We start from the raw sequence: 12,605 nt of genomic DNA, 5'->3' as shown, positions 1-12,605 counted from the left end.
AATCATTTTTCATCACCATTTTTTTTTTAACTCCAGTCAGTGGATACATTTTAAAATTGTAATTATGATATCATGCCGTCCACCTTGTTCCATTAGGGGCTGATGACCTTAGATGTTAGGTCCCTTTAAACAACAAGCAACATCATCATCATTGTCATTTTTTCAAATGGAACAATGCATATTGACATTAACAAGATAAAACTAGAATAAATTATGTCAGTGGTGGAGTTTTTTTTTTTTTCTTTTTTCTTTTTTCTTTTTCCAGGGTTCTGGTACAAGTAGATTACGAGCTATTATAGTTTGAAAATTGTAATTGCTGGCAGTTGTCTACTCCATGCATCAGCACTAACTTAAGGGGGGAAAAAAAGAAAAAATCTTTGGATTCTGAAGAAGAAAGAGAATTGGCCGTCAAAGGTTATGTTGAAAATGACTACCAGCTTCCAGTCTGCCATATAAAAACTGATGCACACTTTCTAGCATTTCATCAGAAATTTCAACACAAGCAGCAGTAATATATAGTCTCATATCATCTGGTGTGATCGGTACATCCCTGCAAACAAGTCTTTTAGCTTTGCCAAGAGAACAAAAATCTAAAGAGGTCAATTCTGGTGAACGGTCCAGTCAAAGTACAGGCCATTTTCATCCAATCCAGTGATTTGTAAACAATTGGTAAAGACAAGCTGTAGTGAAATTTAAGACCAAATATTTGCTCTTAATTAAGCTGTATCTATACGGACCAATATGATGAAGTTTGTAAATTGCAAAAGCTTTAGTATATCATGCACTAGCCACTGGACAGCCATGCTGATACCACTTGTCCTAGTCTGCAGTGGAACATCTTCTAACATCTGTGGAAGTTGGTCTGTTAGGAGGTTGAGGTACTTTTGAGGACCTAGTGTTCCTTCTATAAAAGAAGGGTCTGTGAGCTAATGGTTCACTATTACATACCACATATTTAAACTCAATGGACATTGATGTTCCACATAATGAAGACAAAGGGGATTGTTTATGGATCAAAATTGTATGTTTCGGAGGTTTACTTGGCCATGATTTGTAAATGTTGCTTCATTACTAAACAAGATACATGATACATGTACAAAAGTTAACATGATTCTTGAAATAGTTTTCATGTAGAGAGACATATTGCGGATGGAACATATGACTGGGGAGAAAGCGTAGTACACCTGCCCGACTCATGCCACTTGCTCGTGCAATTGCACAGGAACTAACATGCGGATGTACAGCAACAGTAGCTAGAACCTTAATTTTACCTTCTTCTCCAGTCACTCATTCGTTTCTGTTATGTTTTCGAGGCGTTACACATCCAGTTTCATGTAATTGGTTGAAGAGGTTCACAAATAATTGTTAAAATGGGTGACATCTATTGGGACATCATTCTGCGTACAGATCCTAAGAACGAACATCATTCTCCATGCACCGTTGACATGTCGGCTTTTTCAGCATTGTTAAATACAATCTTCCACCACGTCCTACTTCTTGAATTATCACAAAGTAACTGACAAGGAAGTCACAATGCAATCAGTGTAGTGTAAAGGAAGCGAACATAAGAACGTCATAGTGTCATAACTAAGCAGTTGAATGCAGGAGAAAACTAGGTATTTACAATGTTCAAACATTGATAGCTTTCACCTAAAACCCTGGAAGAAAGAAAAATGCCCTTGGCATTCTAATTTTTGTTCCATTTGAGAAAACATAACGTTCTCAAATTCTAATCATTATTAATATCTGTGCATGGGCTACAATTATGCGACCTTGGTTATACTTCATTTCTATGAAAACAGCACATCAGTAGCACCTTCCATTTCAGAAATATTTGAGGTGCAAGGTTTAGGACGGTGATTCACCCTGTATACAGAATGTGACAATATGGTACAGCCAAACTTTCAGGATACATTCCTCACACGTAAAAGATGTGTTATAGGACATGGGTCTGGAAATGCTTTATTTCCATGTTAGAACTCATTTTCTACAACTCTGCATATTGCAGAAACATAACTTACCAGCATACTCCATGAAACTCTTTCTTACATGAAATGTTCAAAATGCCTGCTGTTGCGACGGGTTGGTGCATGTATCAATGATAAGAGACGACTCTTATGTTATTTTCCTTTGTGTTTCCCATGATTAATGTACTGCGTAGAGTTGTAGAAAATAAGCTCTCACATAGAAATATAGAGTTTCTGGACTCATGTCTGTTGTTGATTGAGTCATCAGTCCACAGACTGGTCCGATGCATCCCTCCATGCCACCCTATCTTGTGCTAACCTTTTCATTTCTACGTAACAGCTGCATTCTACATCTGCTCTAATCTGCTTGTCATATTCATACCTTGGTCTACCCCTACTGTCCTTACCCCCTACACTTCCATAAAAAATCAGCTGAACAAATTTTGGGTGTCTTAACATGTGTCCTGTCATTCTATCCCTTCTTCTCATCAAATTTAGCCAAATCGACCTCCTCTCACAAATTTGTTTCAGTATCTCTTCATTTGTGATTCAATCTACATCATGTACTTTCTATCCACTTCATTCTTTAATCACCTGTATTCTTTTCAACCCTCTTCATTTAGTGCATTCTTGTATTTTCGTCGTTCATCGATCAGATCTAGTATCTCCTGAGTTATTCATTGATTCTTAGTTGATCTTTCCTTTCTTCATAATATTCCTTCAGCCCTGCTGACCTCATTCTTCACAACTATCCATTCTACCTCTATTGTGTTTCCTTCAGCCATTTCATTTAGTCCTTGTGCTACATGTTCCTTGAAACAATCCTGCACTCTTTTCTTTCAACTTGTCTAGATCCCATCTCCTTGCTTTCCCTCCTTTCTTATATTCAGTTGGCATTTCATGACTAATGAGTTGTGATCAGTGTCCATATCTGCTCTTGGGAAAGTTTTGCAATCCTGCACCTGGTTTCTGAATCTCTGCCTAAACATAATGAAGTCTATTTGATACCTTCCAGTGTCTCCAGGTCTCATCCACGTATACAGCCATCGTTTCTGATGTTTGAACCAAGTATTAGCAAGGACTAAATTATGATTGGTGCAGAATTCGATCAGCTGACTTCCTCTTTCATTCCTTTGTCCCGATCCAAATTCTCCAACTGTATTACCATCTCTTCCTTGGCCTACCACTGCATTCCAGTCTCCCATCACAATTAGATTCATGTCACCTTTTATATATTGTATTCAATCTTATCTTCATACATTCTTTCGATTTCCTCATCATCCGCTGAACTAGTCGGCATATAGTCCTGCACTGTTGTGTGGGCACTAGTTTGGTGTCTGTCTCTACAACAATACTCCATTCACTATGCTAGTCGTAGTAGCTTACCCGCTGCCCTGTTTTCTTATTCATTATTAAACCAACTCGTGCATTTCCCCTGTTTGATTTTGTGTTGATAATTCTGTAGTCGCCTGACCAAAATTCCTGCTCTTCCTGCTAACGTACTTCACTTATACCAACTACATCTAACTTTAGTCTACCCATCTCCCTTTTCAGATTCTCTAACCTACCACAACAATTCAAACTTCTAACATTCAACACTCCGAATCACAGAATGTCTGTATCCATCTTCCAGATGATCGCCCCCTCTCAAATAGTACCCACCCGGAGATCCGAATGGGGGACTATTTTACCTCCAGTATATTTTACGTGGGAGGAAACCATCATAAGTACATCATTCATACAGAGAGACCTGCATGTCGTTGGGAGTTAGTTTTGTCTGTAGTTTCCCGTTGCTTTCAGTTGTGTGGCATTATCAACACAGCTAAGCCATTTAGACAATTATTACAAGGCCATATCAGTCAATGCTGCTGCCCATACAACTTCCAAAAATCTGCTACCCCCCTTTCAATGGACCATTTGTTAGTCTGGTCTCTCGATAGATATCCATCCGATATGGTTACACCTGGGGCTTGGCTGTCTGCTTCATTGGGACGCGCAAGCCTCCCCACCACGGCAAGGTCACATGGTTTACAGGAAAGGGACTCATATCTATATAACACATTTATTCTTCGTGTGAGGAATGGGTCCTGGAAGTTTAGCCATACCATATTGTTACACCCTGTATAGACCTACTTGTATACAGATACCAGTATAGTAAAATTCTCTATAACAGACACCTTTGGGTCCAAAAATGTCTGCTCAAGTGAGAGTATGAAATGGGTACCATTAAAAATAAGTTGGAACTTGATAACCCATGTATGTGACAAGAACACCTGCAATTTAGTGAACAGTACATAGTATAACGTACTATATTTCTGCACTGTGCTGTACTCACATAACCCCACTGTCGGCAGCCCTGAAGATGGTTTTCTGTGGTTTCCCATTTTCATTCCAGGCAAATGCTGGGGCTGTATCAGTATCATGGTCACTAATCTGAAGTGTGATTTTTCCCTAGACTTCCTATATTCATTACAAGGGTTTCCTTTCAACACAAAGTTTTGACTTTGTTTCAGTAAAACAACTAAACAAGTTTTGTTTACAATAGTTTTGTGTACAATAGAAAGTTTAGAAGTATTCTCCTGTTCTCCACTCATACTTGCACATAACAAGACCGTAAGACATTTCTTTGCAACTTTTCCACCAATACAAGGGTTTCCTTTCAACACAAAGATTTGTTGGGTAAAGCATGGAAAAATAATCCAGTTTCATTGGCAATCGAAATATTTTCTGGAGAATACCATCTGTGATTGAAGGTAATTTTAATTTCTTTTGTCAGTTTTCAACAGTATCCATATTAACTCTGGATGTTTCTACACAAACCGCTCTGAAGTTGATACCATGTTGGTTTTTTAATCTCTCTGTCTAACCCCATTTGAGGCTTTGAAATCTCTGATACCTAATTTTGCCGTGAATTCTAACGCTATCATTGGTCTTGACAGAGGGATATTCTTACTTATTTTGCCGAACAACTCTAGAGTTGCCTTATCAATAAGAACTCCACCACCGCTTTGAAACTGTTTCATATGCTGTTTGTTGCCATTTAAATGCCATTCTTTCGTTAGCTCCTCATGGTTTTTCACAGTTTCTGCTTCCCGTCACCTTCCAGTCATAAGCACTTTGGACAGTTTACGCACACCACACTTTTCACATTTGTGATAATCTATTATAAGTACCTTTTCTTTTAGAATTACTTCCTCAGAGCCATATTAAAACACACTAACTTATGAACATAAAACTGAACACATCAAAAGTCTACGAGTCAATTTAAAAGTAATCTGACAGTGAAAGTACAAATTCTAGCATTGTCGAGCATTTCAGATAACAGAACTGCTAAGGAAAGAGAGCATAACTTAGTGTTGCCTTCCAAGAATTTGTAAAACCTGCGCTACAAGTTACGGTAACTGCAATTCTTAGAAGTATCATCTGTCCAAAAAGTAAGTGAGTAGAATACTGTACTAGTAGAGTATTTTCATACAAAATCAACATGCTCATGAATTTATTTTGAAAACAACTGCCCATTTAGTAGAGCTTTAATTGGAGTTTCTAGTGGCTATGGTGTTTTTGTGTCCATAATAGAGTGTGGCCATATAAGAGGAGTAAATTACTCATACACAACATGGACCTAAAAAACCATCCTTTAAGGAGAGGTGTCTGCCTGTGAGAGGGGTGTATGCACACCCATCAACATAGTTTAACATTTTCTACTATAGGATTGAAAAACGATAGTTGGATCTCAAGCCTCAGCCATTTATGTCACTAATCTGAAGTGTGATTTTTCCCTAGACTTCCTATATTCATTACAAGGGTAGAACATATCCCAAACAATTGCAGCTAATCATTATCGTTATTTATGAGCTTCATGTCTGTATTGATGGATTACACATATATGGAAAAGAAAGGATTCTACCTAATCAATACAATTATACAAGTATAATAAATTGTATTGATCAGGTGGAATCCTTTCTTTTCCATATATGTGTAATTGCAGCTAAACCGAGCGAGTTTTCTGTGCAGTTATTGTCGCGCAACTGTGTACTTGCATTCGGGAGATATTGGATTTAAACCCCACTGTTGGCAGCCCTGAAGGCGGTTTTTTGTGGTTTCCCATTTTCCCACCAGGCAAATGCTGGGGCTGTACCTTAATTAAGGTCACGGGCACTTCCTTCCCACTCTAGCCCTTTCCTATCCCATTGTCACCATAAGATCTATCAGTGTCAGTGTGACGTAAAGAAAATTGTAAAAAATATTTGAAAAAAGTTGCAGCTAAACATAATAATTCAGCCATCATAATGCAGATTATCAAAGTGCAAAGAACTGATCACAAAACTTGTACCTGGTCCTCCCTCTTTCTCATTCCTCTCCTCTCGTGTGAGCATTATTATATCCCTAGATCCTAATTTAAAGCTCTCATTCTTCCCAGGCATATTGATGGCTAGTTGGTCTTTCCTTTTTACAGATGTCTGGAGACGAGGGCGATTCAGATATGGACTATTCAGAAGAAGATTGTGGTTATGCGGACTATTACAACACAGAAGAAGACTGTGATATTGAACAAATTGACCTGAGTAAGACTGATCCTGAATATTTTGTGTTTGATTGCCTTAGTGTTGAAGAAGTAGAACGCCTTTTGAATGAATGTGTGGAAACTTTGAGTAACAGCCTGCAGGTAAGCGACTGGCAGTAGTATTCAGTTGTTTTTATCATAGATGAAGTCTGATACTTCTTACATGGTTTAATGACATGGACGATTTGCTTCTCTCCACAGATAACACCATCTCTGGCTAAAGTTCTCTTACATGCTCATGCCTGGCAAATTCAAGAAATCGTAGGGAAATATCGAGGTGATGCTAGTCAACTGTTGGTTCTTTCCAAAGTGAAACCTCCACATCCCCCAGATACTACTCAAGTGCAGCAGTCCTGGCTTCAGTGCTGCCCTGTTTGCCTGGCAACTCAGAGTAGTGACAAATTTAACAATTTAGCCTGTGGTCACCCATTTTGTAAAGATTGTTGGGTAATGCATTTTGAAGTTCAGATAATGCAAGGAGTGTCAACAGGTAATTTTTGAGAGAAATTATATAAAACTACTTTTAACACCAAGTTAAGGAAACAGATAAAAAACTGCAGTTTTACAAGTTTCCGGTGTGTGGCCTCAGGAAAACTATTAGGACCGATTGCAAAAACGATGACTAGTTTTAAGCCTTAGGCATCGTCTACCTAAACACCATCTAAATCGAGCATGATCTTCCATTGCATAAACAATGTTCAGTCAATGTTTAACTAGACATCACTTAAAGTTTCAATTTTGGTTTGAAAATGGAGACAGAAGTATCTTTCATGCAACTCTTTGCTTGTCGCAACCAGTGAAATTCATTGGTGCGGGCGCCGAACGCCATTCAGCTGTTTGTCGTCCTACACATTACTCAAATATGGCTGAGTATGACTTAACCACAGATAAGAGTATCGCTTTCGCTGGAAATTAAATCTCATAATATTATTGACACTAAAGCGACATGCCACCTTACGGGGGAGTGTAGCTTTCATTATAGCATTGTTACAGTGAGTGTAATCTACTCATAAATACGGTAGCTTCGACGAAGCAATAGTAATGTGAAACCGAGTGTGTTGTACGGGCCATATAGATGTAGCTTGCATTCTGGAGTTCGTAGGTTCGAAACGCATCATCGGCAGCCGTGAAAATTGTTTTCCGTAGTTTCCCTACTTTTACACCAAGCAAATGCTAGGGCTGTTATTATGGCCATGGTTCTTCTTCCCCATTTCTCTTTAAACAATAATCGCCACTACTTGCCTTTCCTATATGATAGTTGCTGAAAACTTATACGATTATATATGTATAAAAAACCCATACGACGTATTTTTTTTTTAGTTTTCACTATTATGTGTGCTTACTTGGCAGTAAATATAAGTGAATCCCTCCCAGTTGGTGTATGTGACAGCCCTCTGGTGATTGGGACACGTAATTCTGATATGTATGCAGTCCAAGTGACCTATAATTCCATGGAAATTACCCCATGTATATAATAAAATATATCGGTTGCCAAGAATTGTATTCAAGTTGACAGTTACCGGACTGTCACTTTGTCATTCACAAGAAACAACTCTCTCGAAAAGCGAAACCTTATTTTAAGATCTATCTCCCCGTGCATGTCAAACAAATTGCTGCGATTTAGCAGCGGGCGACCACAGAGAGGCCGTCGGACTAACCTTTCTTCCCGAATCGTCTCAACATGATAATACAAATTACATATTTCATGGTACATAACCTCTGATTGTGATTCACTACTCTCATTTGAGGTTAAACAGTGCTCTCGGCAGTGTTTAAACACATGACCGGTTGAACATTGGTTTTAGACAGTATCTAAGTGATAAATAACGTCTCTGCAATGCGTCAGCCATACATAGGCATTGTTTAACCGTAGACATCGTCTATATACCGTTTCTGCAATCGGCCCTTAGTAACTTGTGCAAAATCATATTTGCATTGCAGATAATGTAGAGATATTATTAGATATACAATTTTTAATGAAAGTATTAAATAGTACTACTTATTGCTCTTAAATTTGAATCTCTTGGGATCAGTGTGCAACCTTTACTGTGCAAGAAACTGAAAATTGTTATAAAACTGAAAAATCAGAGAAAATCTGTCCAGTTATCTTCACTGGTTTTTTGTTGCTTACATGTGTGTTGCATCCTATGTACACTGCAAGTCTTAGATTTCACCTTCGCACAACTCTAGATGAGTATTGTTGTCAGGAAATCCAAAGAAAAGCTATAAAATTAAGAATAATCAATAAGAAATGTGACTATCGACTGTGCTAAACCATCCACAACAGTCAGATAGTTCTGAAAATAGCACTAAAGTTCAGTCTGCAGCTAACACGAGATAACTCGGGACCCGTTCGCAACGCTCGGCCAGGCAAACTCAAGTTTTGTCGGGACCCGTCCACGTTGTGTTAAGACACCCAGGACTTATTCAGTTAGTTTATGAGGAAGTATAGGAATTAAGAATGGTAGGGGGAGACAAAGACATTAATATGACAAACAAATTGGGGTAGATGTGTTATACAGTAGATGTTAGCACAGGTTAGGGTGGTAAAGAGGGTTACATAAAGGTAGCCAAGAACACCACTCTATTAAGGTAATAAATATTACATCTCTGTCACCATTTGGTCAATAGGAGGAATTGGATGCATTTAACAAGACACTTCTGATTCTATATAACAGTTATTGTCAAGTTTCATAGGATCACATGTGTTTGCCACCACAGCTGAGTGGTAGCACATTAGCCTTCAGTCCAAGGGGGGCTTGTGTTTGATTTCTGGCCAGGCTGTGGAATTTTAACCACAAATGGTTGATTTTAATGGCTGGAGATCTGGATGTATGTACTGTCCCTAAACTTCTTTACAGTTATCATAAAACATAACATATTCCTCCACCTCAGTTACATGTAGTACTTCTCCTGGTTGACGCTGCCACCCTCCATGGAGTGTTTGTCTAAGAAGGACAGCACCTAGGCTACAACAGCCACACTAAATTATCATCAGATCACAAGTATATGTTGTGACAATTCCAGGCTGAATTGCCATAATCCTAGGTAATTGTCAGATAATTTTACATTGCAGTAGCTCTATGTGAAAAGAATAGTGAGTTTTCCAAGAACCAAAAAAAAAAAAAAAAAAAAAAAAAAAAAAAAAAAATGGTTATGTTAATTGATATAAATAAAACCATGCAAACATAAGAACATACAAGGCCTTTGTATAACAATTTAACTGTGAAGCCATTTTCTATGAAAAATTCACATTTCTGGAGAAGTTACAGTATTTAGAAGACAAATGGTAAATTAAATAGTTGAAACCTGGCAAAGGATTGTCACAAATTAAATGTATGGATGGCTAGAAAAATGGCATAATTTTTAGAGGGAAGGGTTCTCTTATTATAATTTGCTTTGAAAATGTTTTCAGGATATCCACCAAATACTTTTAAAAGGTTTGAAGTTGCAGCGTTGTGATGGAAGAGTCCAAGTATCGATGCTGAAACTGTAGAATACTAGTAAAAATTCTATCCCTTGATATGACATAATTATGCAGTATGTATAATGGGAATGAGTCAGAGTTCTTATGTCCGGCTCCTTGGCTAAATGGTCAGTGTACTGGCCTTTAGTTCAGAGGTCTGTGATTCGATTCCAAGCTGGGTCAGAGATTTTAACTGAGTGTGGTTAATTCCTCTCACTTGGAGGCTGGGTATTTGTGTTTGAATGCACTTCTTTCTGTTCATCTTCACTCAACACACCCCACTTCCAAACGCCTCAGAAACACGCAATAGTAAATCCCTCCATGTAAATGTTTGTGTGGTCTGGGAGGGAGTAAAACACGGACAATAACTGGTCAAGAAAGAGAGCAGAAGCCTTTGAAATGTGATGTTGCACAAGAATGTTGGAAGTTAAAATGGGCAGTCAACATCACAAATGAACAGATGGTCAAGTTGGAGAATGACATGGTGAAATTTGACCAGAAGAAAAGCTGATTGATTGGACACATCTTAAGATGGCAGGACTTATTCATTTTTTTTTAAAAAGAAGTATAGGAGTTTAGAATGATAGGGGGGAGACAAAGACATGAATATAACAAACAAATTACGATAGATGTTTTATACAGTAGAGGTTAGCACAGGTCAGGGTGGTAAAGAGGGCTGCGTAAAAGTGGCCTATGTACTGATGACCCTAGGAACACTACTCTATAAGATTAATATATACGCATTTCAAAAAAAATTAGGGGAGCATGTTTTGTAACATCTGGTATGTGAACATTAATTTGGTAGATAGGATTCCAGTGGTTGTACAGCATACATTGAGACCTTAGCTACTCAGGGCATGTCAAATCGAAATTATACTCCATCTGTAGGCATAGCCATGCATTAAACTGTCATGTGACCCCTCAAAACAAAGGGAATAGCGGTGCGTCCGTGTGTCATTGTGAGGTACACAGACGCGTACGTACGTAAACCTATGAGACATCTTAACTAGGTTCATGTTGCAAGGGCTGTCACTTCGATCCAGGAAGAGTGGACTTTTCATCGTGCTGCTGTGGATCTCAGTGTCTCTCCGTCAGTTATTCAACGCTTGTGGAATCGCTACAATGAGACAGGCCAGTTCACAAGGAGGGTTGGACAAGGTCATGGACGCATGACAACCTCCACAGGATGACCAATATCGACCATCTGTGCATTGGAGCGCCGTTCAGCAACTGCCAGAGAACTGCAACAAGACCTCAGGAGGGTCATTGGAGTCGTGGTGTCTGACCAGACAGTAAGGAACAGGTTAAGAGTCCCGTTTAATGCAGCAACATCGTGCAGCTCGCCTTCTGTTTGCCCATACCCACGTCAGCTGGCAAGTTTGCCAGTGGAGACCTGTGTTATTCACAGACGAGTCCAGATTTTCCCTGACACAGCGTGATGGACGTCAACGTGTATGGAGACGCCGTAGTGAGCAGTACATGCCAAATATTGTCCTGGAAGGCGACTGATTTGCACAAGGTTCTGTGATGGTGTGGGGTGGCATCAGTATTGATGGCCGTACGGATCTTGTCGTTGTCCGTGGCAATCTTACCGCTGCAGGGTACATCGAGCAGACACTGCTACAGCAGTGTTGGTTGCTGCATATGGTGTTGGCCCTGAATTCGTACTCATGCACAGCAATGCCAGGGCTCATGTAGCGTGCATCACCAGAGCTGTCTTGCGAGATCTGGACATTCAAGAGATGGAATGGCCAGCAGTGAGTCCCGATCTTAATCCCATCGAGCATGTGTGGTATAGGCTGGACAGAAGTGTTCGTGGGCGTCGTGTTCCACCACAGGCTCTCATTGAAGAATGGGACCTGATACCGCAACGTTACCTCCGTCAACTTATACGGAGCATGCCACAAAGGTGCCAAGCTGTGATAAATGTTCCTTGAGGACATGCACCATACTGAAGCTCTCCAACTGTGATAAAAATCCACTCTGAAGGACTGTTACCACTTTGCTTTTGCCCCTATTTGGACATTTCCGTTTTATGTTCTGAAAATGAATGCAAATCCATCAATGTTCTTTTGTATGCTTCAATGGTAAAGAATAAAAGTTTAGTTGGTAATATACCTGGGTGTGAGGTATTGTTTTGTGGAGCATGGCGTATGTTCAAAACTGTGTTCCCCTAATTTTTTTGAATTGTGTATTACATCTCTCTCAACATTCGGTCATTAGAAGGAAGGAAATGGATGCATTAAATGAGACGCATTATACATTGTGTGAAACTGGGCCAAAAAAATAAATATATCAGAAGAAGAAGAAGAATGTATTGATTGCTATTATTTACAAAGGTTGTGGGGATTAGATGGGACCTTTGTGGGAAGAGGGAGTGACAGAGAAAGGAGACTAGGACAAACATGAAAACACAAAAGGACATGGACAAAACCCACATTTCATGCATTGCCATCATAAATTAAATAGGCTTCATCTCATCAAACCGAGCAAGTGGCTGTGCAGTTCGGATCACATAGTTGTGAGCTTGCATTCGGGAGGTAGTGGGGTTCGAACCCCACTGTGGACCGGGTTGAGTGCCTCAGATGGTTGAGGCGCTGGCCTTCTG

General features: G+C 39.3%; 1 protein-coding gene across 1 annotated transcript in view; it reads left to right on the top strand.

Moving 5' to 3' along the window:
* The window catches only part of LOC136864261 (potential E3 ubiquitin-protein ligase ariadne-2), a 238,468-nt gene that overhangs the window by 56,632 nt on the left and 169,231 nt on the right, over positions 1-12,605 (top strand). Inside the window, exons 3-4 of the mRNA XM_067141011.2 lie at positions 6,424-6,633; positions 6,733-7,021. Of these exons, the coding sequence (XP_066997112.1) occupies positions 6,424-6,633; positions 6,733-7,021 (499 nt within the window). The remainder of the gene's footprint in view (positions 1-6,423; positions 6,634-6,732; positions 7,022-12,605) is intronic.

The sequence above is a fragment of the Anabrus simplex genome, chromosome 2, assembly GCF_040414725.1.
Source record: "Anabrus simplex isolate iqAnaSimp1 chromosome 2, ASM4041472v1, whole genome shotgun sequence".
NCBI classification, from domain to species: Eukaryota; Metazoa; Arthropoda; class Insecta; order Orthoptera; family Tettigoniidae; genus Anabrus; species Anabrus simplex.
This window is presented reverse-complemented; position numbering and strand designations above follow the sequence as displayed.